The sequence below is a fragment of the Podarcis pityusensis genome (assembly GCF_964106645.2).
Source record: "Podarcis pityusensis genome assembly, chromosome: 17".
Classification (NCBI taxonomy): domain Eukaryota; kingdom Metazoa; phylum Chordata; class Lepidosauria; order Squamata; family Lacertidae; genus Podarcis; species Podarcis pityusensis.
In genome coordinates, this window is record NC_138042.1 from 26,836,877 (window position 1) to 26,855,637 (window position 18,761).

Below are 18,761 nucleotides of genomic sequence, written 5' to 3' on the forward strand. Positions count from 1 at the left end.
TAAACCTTGCCTCCCCCTGATGTAAACCTTGTCATGTTGTAAGCTGCCTTGAGCATTGTTTTAACTATGGAAAGGCGGCATACAAATAAAATGATGATGATTGTATCTACAGTTTGATCATCTTGTATTGACTGGTGTTTTTTTTACGTCTATTGATTTCTCAGAATTTCCGATTGGATGTGTTCTGTTATTTTGTGTGTGTGTCTCTTAAGCAGAATAAATAAAACTGTATTAAAAAGAGAGAGTTCGGTTTTGTAATAGAAGTGGCAGGCTTGCATTCCAGAAAAAAACCCTAAATGTTCTCTCGGCCTTCCCATGCTGACGCTTAATCATTTCGGTCATTAAAAAAATAAATAAATTGTCGACTTCCGGGGTGGCGCCATCGGCAATGGCGGACTCCCTCTGAACCAGAGGGACCAGCTCCGCGCGAAACGGGTCTTTTCCGCTGCGGCGAAGCGGGGACCCTTTTAGAAATCACAGGCGGATGAAGCCTGTGACTGTGGGACTCGGCGGGCACCCTTAGCGCCCCCCCAACCCGCAAAGGAACCCACTAACGGGTTCCGAAACGAAGAGGGGGAAGTGGCGCGGTGCTGTGAGTCAATTGCTTTTTCCGTGGAGCGAAGCCGCATAGCCTTTGCCGGAGAGCGCTGCCTTTTTCCTGGGACAATTTGGCATCTAAAATAATCACCCGTGAGTACTTAAACATTGAACAATTGGACTTCAAATAAGAACTGGCGATTAGAAAGGAATTGGACTTAAAAATTTACCTTAATTTGGTACTGAAACGGGAAGGTCTAAACAGGAAGTCAGCCTTCCGTTTCCTTGTAGTTAGAAGAAAGCAAAGACAACGTAAACTAGAGCTTAGAAAATCACTTTCAAAGGATTGGTTTTCACCATTTAAAATCGTTGAACCCCCCCTTCGGTAGCAGGAGAAGAAGGGGGATCTTTTTTTGGACTGTTTAAACCTGCAGAAGTGAGTTTAAAGTAAAGTAACTTTCCACCGTCCTGATCCTGGAGCGGGGTGTCAGAATTGACGTTTGAAGCTCATTGACCAGAGACAAATGTTTTTGACAGATAGTTAAAAGAAGAGTAACATTGTGATTCCACTGTTTCCTTTCGCATTTTAAAGGAACAAATATTGACAAAATATCTTAAAAAAAGAAACTTTGTTGCTATTGTCCTTAAAAGAAAGAACAACCAGAAGTTTTCCCCCTAGAGGGGGACTGTGAAACTGTAACTAATTCTAGGGAGCTTGCAGCTGCCACAGATTACAACTGTGGGAAAGGACTTGTGACCTTGCAGGACAATGTTTTCAGAAGCACTGTTGGGTGCTTTCTGTAAAATAAATGCCCTATTGGATCAGTTAAGTCAGAAGACGGATTTGATGACTAATGCGGCCAGAACATTGGAACAGGTAGTGGGAAACTATATGGAGCCCACCCAGGAACTTAAACAGGAGTGTGCCATGACAGAACAGTTGAGAGAAGAGGATGTTGCTGAATCTTGGGCGCCAGAAAGGGAGGAACTTTTGGCCCTGCAGGAAAATGAGCCTTTGGATTTGACAAGTGAACTTGGAAAAAACCAGATTTGGAAAGATAAAGTTTGGATTGATTTGGAAATGGGGGGTTGGACTGACCCCCCTATGCAGAGATGTTTGGACTTTCCGAGTCTGGCAATGGGCCGTCAGCTGTTTGGAGCTGTGGGGGCTCCCAATTTTGGATGGTATTTGAAACATGTCTTAAAATACCACATGGAGTCTTGTCTGGACTATGGGAAAGGGGCTGATTTGTTGAAAAGGGTCAAAAACACTACCAAGCTGGAGTTCCCATGAGTGAAAGGAAAATATGAAGAGCTGCGGAAGGGACATGGAAGAGACTTGAAGGCCTCGGATATAAGATCACCAGGTTAATGCGCCAGACTAATGGGATAAAAAGGACTGACAAACCCGGGACCAGGAGGAAGGGACGCTGGAAGAAGATTGGATTGTTCTTATTTCTTTTTTCTATCATTAGGAATGTTTTATAAAATTGATGAATGTTAGAAAAATGTTGAAATGAAATTACTTGGCTCTTGTAAAAATGTTTAAAGAATTAGGTAAAAAGGTAATGGTTATGAGAAGTTGGTAAAAATAAGACTTAAGTCTTAAGCTTTAAGGTTTTTTATAAGATAAGATGAAAATAGAGTAAGGTAATGTAATGATAGAATACTATGAATTATGGAAAGGATTTGCTGGGACAACTATTAATCAAGATACAAGAAAAGGGAGGAGGAGGAGGTCATAGAAAGAAGGTAATGAAAGTGGAGAATTTGAAAATGATGGTTTTATTTTTTATTTTTATTTTTCTGTTTTGTCTTTTTTCTTTGTAATTTTAAAAAAACCTCTTTTTTCAATAAATATCATTAAAAAAATAAATAAATTGCTTGTTGTCTTATTTATAATAAAAACGACATTTTTTTAAAAGTGCAAATCGCACCAGGTATCAGGGACCTTTCTTGGCGACACCTGTCCATCAGCCTTACAGGGCATTTGGTTTCTGCTACAGTCTTGTGGAGTGGAAAATAATATTTAGACAGAACACAGGGGTGCATCTTCCAAAATAGCCTCTCTCCTCTAAGATCCTTACAGAACTACTTGGCAGGGACCGCTCAGCCCAATCCCTTGGGCTTTCCATAGCAAAGAGCTAACTCTGTTTCCATACCTACTGTGTAGCAAAATAGCCCTCAAACATCCTCCATGCACATCAATTGTCTCATTAAAAAGAAGAAGGAAACACTGACCCTTATTTTCCCTCTCTTATTTTCTGGATCAATAGCTGTCTTTGCTGCACTGTCTGATGATCAATTGCTGCTCTCAGCCCATTTATCTTGTCTGTCCTAGAAGCACCCCCTGCAACCTGGCTCCATAAACATGGGAAAGAACCTCTTGAGTAATGCTGGGGTGAGTGAATTGCACAATGGAGAAGCACCTTTACCAATCAACCTCATTCGGTTTTGCAAACAGGGCAAAGGCGTGGGACTAGAGAGAGAGGCCCTGGCATATATACTTGGGAGACCAGCAATTCCCAAACTGTGTCCAGAGATAAGGATCGCAATGAGCTGTAACATACCTGAAGGATGATTAAAAGCAAACAGAGATGACTGGTGCTTTATCATCTGGGAGGGGTGATTCCAAGAATAGCAAGGAGGCGCTGGGAAGCAAGTCTGTGGTCAAGGTATTACAGGCGAATAGAAGGGATGTTCCTTGTGCAGTTGTAAACACCGCTGCTAGGGACATAGGAAGGTGGCTTTCAAAAGGTCAGACTAACTGAGCACCTGAGCCCAATCCTGCCTGCTCCGACTGGCAGAAGCACTTCAAGGTCTCAAGCAGGGATTTTCCCCAGGGCAACTTGGAAATTCCAGGAATCTGGGAGGACCTTTCCCCCTGCAAGATATATATCAGGCATAGGCAAACTCGGCCCTCCAGATGTTTTGGGACTACAACTCCCATCATCCCTAGCTAACAGGCCAGGATGGTGGGTGTTATGTACTGAAGTTTTCACCCTGAGCCAGCAGGGGGATACTGTAGATAGTTCAGGTCCACATATGCAAATAAGGGCTCAAAAGTGACGTTCAGTGATTGGATAGTTACAGAAAGTTGTTACAGTTACGTTGTACTGGAGCTCTATATAAGTAGGCTGGCTGAACCCTTCAGTTCAGTTCTGTTCTGGCCTGTGAATAAACAAGAGCTGTTTGAAGAATTGCTGTGTCGTCTGATATGTTCACCCACAACTTAACAATGGGAATTGTAGTCTCAAAACGCCTGGAGGGTCAAGTTTGCCTATGCCTGATAATATACTCTCCTGCTGAGCCCTTCTCACACTTAGGGTTGCTGCTTGAGTTCCTCACCTTCTTCAGGGATAGGGAGTTTGTGTACTGCCATTGTTGGACTCCAATTTGGAACCATCACACAAATAAAGCCACATACAGCAGAAAAAATAGGACTGGTGATGCTAAATTAAGGAACAATAGACACCCCCCCCCCGGGTTATCACTCTAGGTTTGGGTCACAGGCCTGTTTCTCACCTTGCTAGTGGGGTTTCCCTTGCACTTGTGATTCTCCATAGTGGCGGCAGGGCATCATCCCATTTGCAATAGGCTGGGTTTGTTCTTATCAGCCAAGCTGAGGCTGAGGCCCATGAGCACACTACTAGCTGTAATCACTCAAGCCAGCAAAAAGGCTCTTTTAAACTGAGAACAAGCACCTTTACTGGCTGAGAGGGAAACTGGGCAGGCGCCAGTATTTCCCAAACTTCTGATAGGGTTACTCTGAATCACAGGCATGCTTTGTGCTTAAAGAGGTTGACTTGCAGAGGGTGTGGCAGAAGAATGGCCTAACGTCAGAGGAGTCTCCCATTTTTTCCTCTGTGTGTCACTCCTAGTTGGAAGGAGGCAAATCTAGAGCAGAGACAAGCAGGGGTGCAGGGGGTGACCAATTCTGCTGTGTCCCTGTATAAAAGCTCCAACTTCAGTCAAAGCAGACAGGTTAGCATTATTATTGCCCAGCAGACTTTGAGAAGACACAGGGCTGGTAAGAGCAGTGACTCATGCAGCTCCTCTGTGGGTTGAGGACACTGGGCTCACACTGACCACTAAATTGCTTTAGTTTTTCAAAAACTGTCTGCTAACCACCTATGAAACGCAAAAAAGAAAAAGGAGAATTGGCGATATATGAGAAAACAAATTGTCATCTAGCACATTAGCGGGTTTCCCGCCACAATTTGGGAGGGGAGCTGCTGCTTCAGTCAGGGCTTGATGCTATGAGACCAATTGTATAATTGAGGAATTGCTTAAATTGTGCCCTAGGTGGCATTGCAGCACATGCATCCATCTGAAATCCCCGATTCAAACTTGTGTATCCTACAAGAGCAGTTCCCCTCTTAAACGTTCCAGTTGGAAAATTGTATTTTCTTTGACCTATTGTTGCATCAGTATACGGGTCATCAAAAGAAGCTGCCCTCGCAGGGATGTTATGGGCACTTAGAAACGAGAAATGAAAGCTTTTTGGCTTGGCCTCACAGTATGTGAGAGAGGAAGGGAAAGTGAGGTCTTCTTTTTCCATGCTCCCAAATCTTAAGTGAAAAACAGGAACCAAAGAAGTCCAATGTGACATAATGGAGCTTACTCCAGAGTAAGTACATCTGGACTGCAGCCTAACTCCAAGGAAATAGGTTAGTCACAACTAATTTATATCCCAGAGCTTTTCATGGAACAGTAGCATGATTTACCTTTGCTGGCATGGTAAAGGTAAAAAGGTAAAGGACTTCTGGACGGTTATGTCCAGTCAAAGCAGACTATGGGGTTGCGGCGCACATCTCACTTTTCAGGCTGAGGGAGCTGGCATTTGTCCAGACAGCTTTCCAGGTCATGTGGCCAGCATGAGTAAACCGCTTCAGACACAATGGAACACCGTGATGGAAACCAGAGTGCACTGAAACTCCATTTACCTTTCCGCTGCAGTGGTACCTTTTTATCTACTTGCACTGGCGTGCTTTCAAACTGCTAGGTTGGCAGAAGTTGGGCCAGAACAATGGGAGTTCACCCTGTCATGCGTATTCAAACTGCTGACCTTCTGATCAGCAAGCCCAGGGGTCAGCAAACTTTTTCAGCAGGGGGCCTGTCCACTGTTCCTCAGACCTTGTGGGGGGCCAGACTATATTTTGGAAAAAAAATAATGAACGAATTCCTATGCACCACAAATAACCCAGAGATGCATTTTAAATAAAAGGACACATTCTACTCATGTAAAAACACGCTGATTCTCGGACCATCTGCGAGCCAGATTTAGAAGGCGATTGGGCTGGATTCAGCCCCCAGGCCTTAGTTTGCCTACCCATGGGCAAGCCCAAAAGGCTCAGTGTTTAGACCACAGCACCACCCGCTGGCATGAGGCCTTCCTCTGTGGGTGAATGCATCGGCACAAAAAATAAGCAGCACACACCTCCCTACATGAGAGGTGCAGGGCTCTCCACTGCTCAACCATGGACAGGACAATGAGCAAAGAGGAAGCACATTGGTTTTGTTGCTTTCCCATAATACGAAGCTGCCTCTAGCCTGCCTCGGGTATGGACTGAAAGTCTAGTGCTCATCTTTTCACCCACCTTCTACAATGGGGAAAAAATATGCCCATGTCTGTGTGGTTATTTGAAGGCTTAATTACACTTACAAAATTGGCTGTGCATGCCAGAATTCCAGGTTATTTCAAGGGGTAGGTGGAGAAAGACTAAACAGTAGTTTGCTCGCGAGGATTTCATGGCACTGCCTTTTCACGCTGATTCACAAGTAGCCCATGGGCAGCCAACGTCTATATTCTTGGAGGCTGCTTTAGGCTCCATTTTATGGGTATGGCTTCATAAGATAGTAGTAGTAGTAGTAGTAGTAGTAGTAGTAGTAATACCTTTGTTGTCAATGTACAACCTGTGTACAATGAAATTAACCGAGCCTCCCCCCCCCAAACACTCAATCTCATTGCACTCTGTGTGCTTGTCATACAACACACCAACCTCGAAAGTCAGCTGCACAAATTATTTTCCATTCAGCAGCCTAACAGCACACGGATATAAACTGTTTTTTAGCCTGTTGGTATGATTGCTTATACTTCTATATCTCTTGCCCGAGGGTAGAAGATTAAAGAGGTGCTGGCTGGGGCGTGAATCGTCCCTTAGAATTTTTCTCGCTCTCCTAAGGCAACAATCCCTTGCGATGCCTTCTAGCGGGTTCAGGGGACAGCCCATGATATCATGTGCTGTGTTCACCACCCTCTGTAAAGACTTTCTGTCCGTGGCTGTCAAGCCAATGTACCACACTGTGATACAATATGAGAGGACACTTTCTATTGTGGCCTGGTAGGAGGTCATCAATTGTTGTTTAACATTGTTCTTTCGCCAGACCCTGAGAAAATGGAGTCTCCATATATATCGAGCATATGTTGTGTATATAAAGTGAGGAATTCCTCCCTCCCAGCTTTTCTAAACAAGCCGATTTCCTTTCCAGCTGAAAATGCGGGCGAAATCTTTACCGCATCTCAATGGAAGCATGACAGGGTCACAGGGGAGGTAGCTGAGAAGACAAGTTCTGCAGGCCTAATCTGGCCTATGGGCTGCTTGCCAGCAGTCCACTCTGAGCCAAAGTCATGGCAAACACTCGATCCGAAGGGCACTGCCAACAATGTCACAACCCCACAACCCCCTTTGCTTTCAGATAAGAAACACAAGACAAGTTTAAGTTTTAATGAGAAAATAAGTGTATACTTGCATTGTATGCCTCACAGTCACTATAAAACAGAAGCAGGGTACAGCAATGAAGTGGTTAAACATATACAAGAAGCCACGTTATTTTGCAGCGAGAGTGGTTGGTCATTTGCAACGACGGAGTTGCCACAGTATTCTGCAATGGATCCTTCTGGACTGGGAGTGAAATGGTCAGAACTGGTCTGAGGAAACTGCTCTGCAGTTAAGATTTTGGGGATAGAATCCTGGACATCGTCACAAAATTGCAATCCTTAACTATTAGTCAATGCACAGTTCAATTTTATCAGTATTTGCTTCAAAAAAGTAATAATTCTTAACTCTTTGTATGTGCCTGGAAGCAAAGCTTATTCTGCATTAATTTGTTGTTGTTGTTGAATATATTCGCATGTACTGGCATATATTTAAAGACATTAAGCAGTGGTGGTGGGAATAATGAAGAGACGAGTCCATTGCTCCATTATCAAAGCACTTGCTGAAAATGGTAGCTAAGGTTCCGTAATTCCTGAAAAAGAAACTGTCCTTTGTCAGTAGTTTACAATAATAACCATCAAAAACTGTTGTGGGAATAGCATAATGAATCAAGCCTCTCTTTCCTTTTAGCAAAGTTATCCCATGATGCCACAATACCCATCTCAGATTTTTGCTGCTGGGGTGAAAACACCGGGGGGGGGGGGGGACAAGATACGTAGAGACAAACGAAATGTATGTTTTGAAGTGGCTTTTTTTATTTTTGCTTCTAGAAAAAAAAGGGGATTTTCCCATAACAACTCCTTGCTCTTTGACCTTGAGTTGACTACAACCTTGTAAAGGAGGAGAAAGCATCTCATTCCAAGCAAATGTATTATATCTTTGGCTTTACCTCCCCTGTAAGAAAACCACCATTTCTCAGCAAGGGTTGTGTGTAATCTAAGCTGATCACCCACCTTCTCCACGCTCCATCTTTCAGAGCATTTTGCCTACTGCTGGCTTAAAAACATCTTCAGAACAGAATCCACCTGCTTCGTCATAATCCTGAGATATTTTTTTTTGTAACCTCACTTTTGAAAGACACAGTCTTTTGGAGTAAAAAAATAAATAAATCCCAACTTGATTGTACAGGCAGTTTCTGCTAAAAGGTTCAGAAAACAGTGAAAAATGTTGGGTGGCCCTTGCAGGCAAGAAAGAAAGAAAGAAAGAATTTTCTAAATTCTGGCCTCTGGCCTTTTCTGGTTTCGAATCCACTGTGTTGCATCTCTCTCCCTCTCTCTTTCAACATACCTATTTTTCCTTTCATCCCATTAGCTGGATTCCTCTTTCCTGTGCAGCATTTAAGCCTTGGAAAACACCTATTGCACAACCCAGCCAAAATTAAACACAAAGCAAAACCCTCCGCTGATTTAAATAAGCAACAGCTAAATGCGTAGTCCTATGGAAATCTATAGGACAACAGCAACTAACTTTGGCTGGTTTGTGCCCCAAATTCTCATTTTTTAAAAAAAGTAATCAGAAAAGTGTGCAAACCACTAATATAAAGATGATTTATGTAAAATATTTTCTGATTGGATTTTCTGATTACAAAATCTGCAAAGCGAATAGGATCCACCATGTTTTCTAATGAGGTAAGCAGAGGATAAGCAAACCCAGGAGTGTTACCGATGCACAGAATGTGGATTCTCCTATTGGCAGGGAAAGCTCCCGTTGTATACGCAAAACTCTTATCTTCAATTCTTTATGACTGGCTCCTCCATATACGTAAGGAGCTTGGTTTGGAGGTTTGCATCAGAATTCGGTACAGATGTTATCCAAGCAGCTGGTCTGTGTTATAGCCAAATATTTCTACTTTAGTTTCTGCACACAGTACAGAATCCTTGCCAAGACTGTTGTGTTCATACTACTCTGTTTATATTTAGACATTTACCAGGAGGAAATTAATGTATTTCAACATGAAATCTCCTTGTTCGTCTAAACAGCAGAATACAAAGACCCTGTTCATAACATGAAACAGAAAATAAAATGAAAACAGAAGAGGAACTTGTGGAGGGCTGGCTTTTTGTTTTGCCTCCTCTTACAAATCAATGAAGAGTAATTTTTAGTTAAGATGCATGTACCATTCTTGAGTTGCCTAAAATGTGACAAGCTCTAGTCCAGAATTTTTTTGGGATTCCATCACTAAACACATTCTACTGCATTTCTTGACACAACAAGAGAAAACCAGCAGCTTCTAACACTACGCCAGACGGCAAAGCATAAGAATAAATACCGCATTTCTTTTCTAAATGTCAAGATTACAAAACTGTTCAATACTTTTGGAAATGTTAACTCATGCAAATACCATGTCAGTTCAGCTTAGTTATTAACAAATACTGCATCAGTTTTAGTGCCTTTTTTATATCCCTTTTCATAAAAGAAAAAAACACACACGTTTATACCCCTAGAGCTGGCAAACAGCTTTGGAGAAAATAATCTCTACACCCACATTTCTTTGTCTTCACCATTCTACTTCACAATCACACAAGCAAACACACTCACAACCACTCCATATTCCTTTGTCACTGATTCCCACCTTACACTCGAACTAAAGCTGCAATATTATCTTTTAGCTCTGAAAACACTGTTTGAACAGCAAAAATAGTCTTTTGGCCCTGGCTCCCCTCTTCCCAACTCCCTCCGTTACCTTCTCCAACTTTTCATTTTTCTGGTCACGCAAAACATTTCTGCCCTTCCCGCTCTATTAACTAAGACCTTTACATAGCATAAATATAGTTAAAGATACCATTATTTTTCTTTCATTCCTTCTCTGTAACATTCTGACTCGATGTGTCAGTTATTGCCTCAAGTAAAAATATTTTCAATGGTTCAGATGCTCCCCATATCTTTCCAACTCAGCCCAACTCTTCTTCCAATGGTCCTTTTCATGTTAAACACAGATGATAATGCCAGTAAGCGCTGAGAAACAAAGAGGAGGCCAAACTGCTCACTTCAAGCATATAGACCCACTAAAACTAAGATAACCTTATTTGGCATTTCTCTCTTCTATGCTACCTATGGATTGTGCAGCACTGTTAAAAGGAAACATTATTAAGCATACTGATTATGTGAGGAGGAATAAATGGGATGGCAAATCTTCAACAAAAACCACCCCATTATAAGTTAAGAGAAAAGCGAACAATCTGCCATCTCCCCCCAAAAACCTTTCAAAAATAAACAGCAAAAATAAAATAAAAAATACATCGTATTTTATGGCTAAATGTATGGGATTGTACATTCACATTTGCAAGTTAACAGCCTCTGTTTTGTTGCTTTCTAAAAAAACAACAAAAACTTTTAAATTAACAGAAAGCCTTCCGAATCCCCCCCCCCATTTGTTAACAGCAAAAATAAAAATAAACCTTGCTATATTATGGCTGTCTAGGATATATCAGAGTAATAGCCCTCTTCTCAGCGCTACACGTGGGATGATGAAGAGCTGCTATCAAGCTCAAATAAATAGCTTGAACAATTGTTTGTTTCCATGTGAGGTGCCATCTTGTGGTGAAATACTGTCTAGGCCAAACTCTTCCTGTTCCACATACAAGGCTGGGAAGAAGACAATATTCAGAAAGGAACACGTGTTCGTTCTGCTCGCTCTGAAATGTGTCCTCTTGGGTTGCTGCTGCTGCTGCTTCTTCTTCTTCACATCCTTTTTCTTTTTGGTGTGTGTGGGGGGGGTGTGGAGTAGCAGATGGTTTTCCTTAGTATAACTTTTCTGCGTGTTTTGTGCGTATATCTATGCATATATGAACTGCTTCTGTTTAAACATGGGTTGCAGAGATCGATAAACTTGTAATAAATACCGGATTAAAATGCTGAAGCTTTCCTTTAAAAAAAATTAAAACTTTGTTCTTCTATTTGGTTTCTTCGTCTCTGCATTGTTGTTTTGTTTTTAACTGCTCTCTTATTTTGCCAAGAGAACTATTCATTTTCTTCTCGGTTAGCATAAATGCCAGCTTCCCACCGCAGAGCCAGAGCACTCTTCCTGCGGTTGACTCTCGTAGCCTCAAGGACCTGAGGAGGGGGGGAAAGAGAGCGAGAGAATAGTTTATTCGGTTACCAATCTCAAATTCTCCTGAAAAGGGCAGCCACTGAACAGTTCTGTGCAGTTAAAAAGTTTGCATCAGTAGCGCCTGGTTAACTTGAAAGACATATCCACCTTGCAGCATTCTGCATTTCTTACTCCCTGGGATGAAAAAAGCATGTCAGCACAGCTACAGGCTAAAACGTTTGAATTTAAGCACGTCAATGGAAAAGCCAACATGCAAGGAAGAGCACAGCAACATTGGGATGAACTGCAATTTCATTGTGAAACAACACAAGCAGTGGCGGGCACAAGGCATTTTGCTGCCTGAGGTGGAACAGCAAATGTCACCCTCGCCCAACGCCGATCCCGTATCAAGTTATTTTGGCACCTGAGACAGAACAGCTAACAAATGCCTCTCTTCTTCCCCGGCTGTAAAAGGCAATAATAATATATTTAACTAACTTAACAATTGGCTCCCCTTTCCTGACACTCGAAAAAAAGCTGCCTGAGGTCTGCAGCTCATTTTGCCTAATGGTAGGGCTGTGGCAGCGTCAGGCTCAAAGAGGAACCCAGAGTTGCCGTGGCCTTAATATACAATGAATGCACTTCATCCACAGATGATCAAAGCCCAAGATAATAATAATAATAATAATAATAATAATTTATTATTTATACCCCGCCCATCTGGCTGGGTTTCCCCAGCCACTCTGGGCGGCTTCCAAAAGAATATTAAAATACTATGATACATCAAAGACCAAGACTAAGAACAGCAGAAGGCTTTTCTCTCCCCTGTTCCATCTGTGACTTTACAAAGCCTTTTGGAAATACTTGATCAGGTCTTAATCATGCTCAATTTTTTTTGATGATCACAGTTGCTTTTGTTTTTAAACCATGAAACGAACTTCTGAGGCTGGGACAAAAAAGCAAGCAAGCATTGCGTCTACACACTTTAGAGGAGAGCTGAGCTGTTTGCAGATGGGCACCTACTTGCATAACTAATTACTGTTCTTCTGCTGCAAGCTAAAGCTGACTTGCAATTGACCTTCCATGCTATTTGGGGGATGCTGTACTTTTTCTCTGTGTACAACTATGTTCCATCCATGCCAATGGGTGTGCAATATTGGCTGTCGCTGGAAAGTGGGAGGTCCAATTCACTTGAGTGGCCATTAAAAAAGAATACTGCAAGGGACTGGTTTTTTTTTTTAAAATTAACTACTGTACTGCCCAAATACTACTTTACTGAAACGTGATGGTAAGTGAGACTGGCAATGTTTAATTGCAGGGGAGTTCTTAACACGTCTCCATTTGTTTATATGGGAAAGGAAAAGGCTGTATCTCTAAAAATGATGGTTGGTTGGACCAAAACTCACCATCCAGCAAGGAACTGCTTGTACCAAAGGTCCTCGCTGGTTTGTGGGTCTTTAACCCCGTTTGCCATTTTCAGGGGCACAGCCTCCTGGCACCCAGTGGGTACAAATGAATGATGGCATCATGGGGATGCCCCATGGGAAGTGAGGGGGTAAGGAGCATGGCAATGCTATGCTAGTGTGTGAGGAGTGCTATTTCCCAGTAGTGATGTATGGAAGTGAGAGCTGGACCATAAAGAACGCTGATCGCCGAAGAATTGATGCTTTTGAATTATGGTGCTGGAGGAGACTCTTGAGAGTCCCATGGACTGCAAGAAGATCAAACCTATCCATTCTTAAGGAAATAAGCCCTGAGTGCTCACTGGAAGGACAGATCCTGAAGCTGAGGCTCCAATACTTGGCCACCTCATGAGAAGAGAAGACTCCCTGGAAAAGACCCTGATGTTGGGAAAGATTGAGGGCACAAGGAGAAGGGGACGACAGAGGACAAGATGGTTGGACAGTGTTCTTGAAGCTACCAGCATGAGTTTGACCAAACTGCGGGAGGCAGTGGAAGACAGGAATGCCTGGCGTGCTCTGGTCCATTGGGTCATGAAGAGTCGGACACGACTAAACGACTAAACAACAACAACAATGAGGAGTGCTAAGAAGTTGGAAAGTTCTGGCTTAAAATCTATTTTGACCCACAAAATCACTTGGAGGCCTAAGGTAAGCTACTATTTCCTCAGTCTCAGCCCTAGCTCCATTTGTAATACGGGGGCAGGGAGAACCCACTGACTTATTTCACAGAGTAGTTGTGAAGGTTACTGAGTCAGTACCTAAAGTCCTTTAAACAGTTCAGAGCACCATATAAGTTGTTAAGTACTATCGTGGTCTAAACACTTGGCTGGATGGAAACAGGCATTTGCCTTTTTGTCTCTGGAAATTTCATTTTAAACTCCAATAGTCTCTCATTCCTATTATCAGGCCATTCACTTTAGCCAGCAACAAAGCAGAAAAGAGTTGGGATGAGGGCTGGAGCCCACGGGATCCCAAGATATGAAAACAGGTAAAAACGAGAACGAGGGATGTTGCCTGTAATAGCTTTGTTATAAATGTTACACACCCCTGAGACACAACACCCTGGCATTTTCTTGGGAATTTCCTGAGAGGGAAGTTCTCTAGGGCAGCTTATTGTATTGAGAACAGCTTTTTAAAAACAGGAGACCGACAATGCTTTTCAAGATTGCAGTTCTTAAAAACAGAACTTAATCTGGGCGAACGTTTGCAGGATTGCATTGTTAGTACCTTAAAAGGTGGTTGCCCGTGTGGTATGATCATCTCCAATCAAGCAATAAACCTGGCAAAATCTTGCTGAAATCGCACGAGCATGTGCGACCTTGCCAGAAACTGGTGTGACCTCATCCAGAATTGGCGCTGATGCTGACGCCAATTTCCATTTGCCTCATGCAGCGAAATGGGATGTGTTGCCCCCAGTGTGTGTGTGTGGGAGAATAAAATTTTAAAGTGGAGGAATGCATTTCCCCCCTAAAAACAATTTGCAATGCTAAGCTGGGAAAGCTATGAAATCATACGGTTTGGAAAACAAACTTTTTTTGGCTCATTGTACCTAAGTGAACTTTGGGTTTCTCATTGTGTGTGTCATGTAGAGGAAGTTGCGGCCAAACACAGCTTCCAGTCAAAGGGACCTGCATAATAGGTATGCTTGTAGACATGTTGCTGTCACACATTAGATATTTCATGGCATGCTTAAAAGCATCTAGGTTGTGAACCTTGAGCATAATACATGAAGCTGTCAAAATAAAACCATTTGGTCTAACTAATTACACTTGAGTAATGGAAGTTTTGTCGCCTGTTGAATAAATTGTTCTGCCCTTTGAAGAAGACTCAGATGCATCCTTTTAGTAACATTTATAGCTTGTGGCTAAAAGACTCAATAGAATTGTCGAGTTGTAACGGGACGCAATGGAATGGTCACCTAGTCCAACCCTCACCCAGCAATGCACAAATCTTTTGCTCAATATGGGGCTCAAACCCACAACCCTGAGATTAAGAGTCTCATGCTCTACCAACTGAGCTATCTTCTATGTATGTTGCAATGCAGTCCAGCCACAGTTAAGCAATGAATGAAGTCCCATTCATTTCAGAAGTAAATGCATGCATTTAATATCTTCCATTACAATCAATGGTGCTTACATCTGGCTGAATTGTGCTTATGTGTTGTTTTTACATTTTCAAAATGCTGCATTTAGCAAAAGAATACTACTGTTTACTATATGTGATAAGCTCTAAAATTAATGCAAATAACTATAAGGTACAATTAAAAATTCACCAGCAAGCAGAAATGTTTCTGAGAGGGAGGGCCATAACTTTGTTGCAGAATTATCTGCTTTGCATGCAGAAAGAACAGGTTCGAGCCCTGTCATCTCCAGGCAGGGCTGTGAGAGACCTCTGTTGGAAACCCTTAAAGAGCCACTGATATCCCCAAACTCGGCCCTCCATATGTTTTGGGACTACAATTCCCATCATGCCTGACCACTGGTCCTGTTAGCTAGGGATGATGGGAGTTGTAGTCCCAAAACATCTAGACAATACTGAGTGAGATGGTCTGACTCCATATGTCAGCTTCCTCTGTTCTTGATCCCTGCTGCTCATAACCTGTTCAATGAACAAATGAGAAGGTTCGGCGGTTTGAATCCCCGCGACGGGGTGCGCTCCCATTGCTTGGTCCCTGCTCCTGCCAACCTAGCAGTTTGAAAGCACGTCAAAGTGCAAGTAGATAAATAGGTACCACTCTGGTGGGAAGGTAAATGGTGTTTCTGTACGCTTCTCTGGTTCGCCAGAAGTGGCTTAGTCATGCTGGCCACATGACCCGGAAGCTGTACGCTGGCTCCCTCAGCCAATAAAGCAAAATAAAGCCGCAACCCCAGAGTCGTTCGGGACTGGACCTAAAGGTCAGGGGTCCCTTTACCCTTTACCATTTTTACTGGCCATAAATTCATATTTGTGCCGTGCCCTGCAGTTTGCTTCCGCAAAGGAAAGAACGAGATAGCAGAAGAATATTGCTCAAACAAACTGCAAAAGGTTGTTTTTTTCAAGTCTGTTGCCTGGCGGCAGTATGAAGACAATGCAGATGAACCCTGGTGGTGGAAAAAAACAAAACTTACACCCCCACCACCCAAGCAAAGCAGTCCAACAGGTTATGAAAAATAAAAATATGGAATTTGACATTTGAGGCCCGATTAAAAAGTCGTTTTTCATTATACCTTTTCTGAGGTTTAGGGGATTCTGATTTGAAGAAATGCTGCAAACTTAATCCATCTAATTTAGGTTGGGGCAGAGGATGATAGGCTTTTCCACCAAACTCCACTGGAAAGTTCAGGCTCCCCCCCCCCCAGACCTCTGCCCTTCCATTGCCCACATATACGTGAAGTCTACAAGAGTTCTTGTAGTAAATCACAGAGAAGAAATGGACCTACACAATCTTAAAAACTCATGAGTTAGCAATGCAACATTTCAGTTTCAGAACTGAAGAGTTGCTACTCCTGCTGAGAACTTTTGAGAGTAGAGAGGTACCAGACCTGGTGATGCTGAGCTTTGTCCTAAAGTGGTGCTCAGCCCTACCTCCTTCATTTCTATGGGTTGCCAGGATGCTATGTAAGTGAAGTGCAAAAATCTTCTGCTTGAGCCACACTGCTTGCCCTTTAAGGACAGCTATGTTGCAATAAGGGCTGGGCAGCCATTCGTAATTTTAATAATAATAATAATAATAATAATAATAATAATAATTTACACCCTGCCCATCTGGCTGGGTTTCCTTAGCCCAGTGGTTCTCAACCTGTGGGTCCCCAGATGCTGTTGGACTACAACTCCCATCATCCCTGAGCTCTGGCCTTGCTAGCTAGGGGTGATGGGAGTTGTAGTTCAACAACATCTGGGGATCCACAGGTTGAGAAAGGCTGCTTAGCCACTCTGGGTGGCTACCATTAGCATGGCAGCATCAGTGATTGCTACGACACTGCGGTAGGAATGCGATTAAGTTCAAGCACTATCGCAATGACAGCACTGGAGCTGAAAACACTTTAATTACTTCTCTGGATGGTACACATGGGGCTGTAAATCTAGTGCACAGTTTACAGACACCCCCCTCACTTTAAATTGGGGAAATCAAGGTAGTGCCCTCCAGCTGCTGTGGTCTACAGCTTCCAACAGCGCCAGCCAGTATGACAACCAAATAGCCAGGAATGACAGTACAGTGGTGCCTCGCAAGACAAAATTAATTCGTTCCGCGAGTTTTTTCGTATTGCGTTTTTTTTCGTCTTGCGAAGCACCGTGTCGGAAAAGTTTTGGAAAAGCTTCAAAAATCACCAAAGTCTTCAAAAACCTCAAAAAAGGCTACCACACTGCGTGCTATGAGTTGCTCCTCGAAGTCAAGTCGCAACTGTATTAACGGTTTTAAGAAAAAGGAAACAAACTTGCAAGACGTTTCTGTCTTGCGAAGCAAGCCCATAGGGAAAATCGTCTTGTGAAGCAACTCAAAAAACCAAAAACCCTTTCGTTTTGCGAGTTTTCCGTCTTGCGGGGCATTCGTCTTGCGAGGTACCACTGTAATTGTAGTTCAGAGCATAAGGAGGGCATCACTCTTGACCACTCCCCACATTAAGTCATGAGGATGAACACCACACGACTGCAGTCATAGTCATAATTCAAATATTGTGATCTGAATCTTGAAAGTGGTCCTATGTTCTTCTTGCCCCACTGTAAACAGAATCCCAAAACTGAGGCTAGGTACTAGTTGCCATCATCGTTTACAGCAGACATGGGAAACCTGTGGCCCTGCAGAGGTTGTTAAGACTAAAACTCCCATCATTCCTGACCACTGGCCATGCTGGCTGGGATTGATGGAAGTCCGAGTCCAAGTATCTGGAGCGCCACAGGTCCCTAATGCCTGGTTTAGGGGCAGTTATACCTGGGAACCAGCTGCACTTCCCATCACACATTTTGTTCAAATTCATTGCCTAGTCCCCAAAAAAGGAGGGAAAAAGAAAATAAATTTAAGGCCCAGTTGGGTGAAAATTATCGGTGTGGTGGAACGGTATTTTGGACAAAACAAAGGCCTTCATCTTTCAAGCCATCACTTTAGTGGTTATGCAAACAGCAATGGAAAGCAAACTGCAGCAGCATGCATTTGAAATCCTCATGCAAAAATAAAAAAAGATGTTAAGCAAAGGCAAGTGCTTGAAAAGTACCTCAGAGGTAACCTTGTTAGACAGTAATTTACAGGTGTACTGCCAGAAAAGGAAAAGACCATCATTAGTTCATAAAGAAAAGACAGAGAGAGTTCAAATTAAACTGAGAACTGGCATCTATCTCACAGTTCAGCTAAATTAGCTTTACAGTGCAATCCTATTCACGTCTACTCAGATGTAAATCCTACTGAGTTAAGTGGTGCTTACACCCTGGTGAGTATGCATAGGATTGCAGCCTGTATTGTTACCCCCAAAAAACCCCAAAACCCCAACCTTAAAAAAAAAATCCTGCTTGGCCAAGCAAAATAGTAGCCAATTTAAGAATAAAAACAAAACAAGGAAGCTGTTTGTCAGTCACCACTGCTTTAACTGTTTTGGTAATCTAAATGATGAATTCTGGTACAATTGAATTTATTAGTTTAGTCTATTCATTATTTGAAATAATAATAACAGTAGTAGTAGTAGTAGTAGTAGTAGTAATAATAATAATAATAATATGCCTTGTACCATTTTATCTGATTCCTCCAGAAAAGGCAGGCAGAGAAAGGAAGAGATCTCTTAGCTATGGAAGTGTTTCAAATGTCCAGTATGTGCTTTGCATCCAGTTGGTGCTAAACATATTCTTGGTCTTGCTAATTGTGCCACAGCTGTTATTTCTAAGTGAACAGCCCATATAAACAGGGGGTCTGGCGGATGGGCATGGCCCAGGGAAGACACATGCATTGGCACATGAGCTCTCAGGTGGATCTCAAAATCTACATCCCATGAAGCATTTAGATTCACCAGTTCCACTAACCTCCACGAGGAGCAAATTTCTGAAGCT

General features: G+C 42.6%; 1 protein-coding gene across 13 annotated transcripts in view; it reads right to left on the minus strand.

The window, feature by feature from the left end:
* Nucleotides 1-7,250: 7,250 nt before the first annotated feature.
* Nucleotides 7,251-18,761, minus strand: part of PALM2AKAP2 (PALM2 and AKAP2 fusion) — a 224,425-nt gene continuing 212,914 nt past the window's right edge. For 11 of the 13 annotated variants that reach the window (XM_080986684.1, XM_080986691.1, XM_080986695.1 and 8 more), the window contains 2 exons: nucleotides 17,939-17,977; nucleotides 7,251-11,309 (listed from right to left, as the gene is read on the minus strand). In XM_080986684.1, coding sequence (XP_080842810.1) covers nucleotides 11,217-11,309; nucleotides 17,939-17,977 — 132 coding nt within the window. In that variant the 3' untranslated portion in view covers nucleotides 7,251-11,216. The remainder of the gene's footprint in view (nucleotides 11,310-17,938; nucleotides 17,978-18,761) is intronic. The other 2 variants (XM_080986690.1, XM_080986689.1) reach the window with 1 other exon arrangement.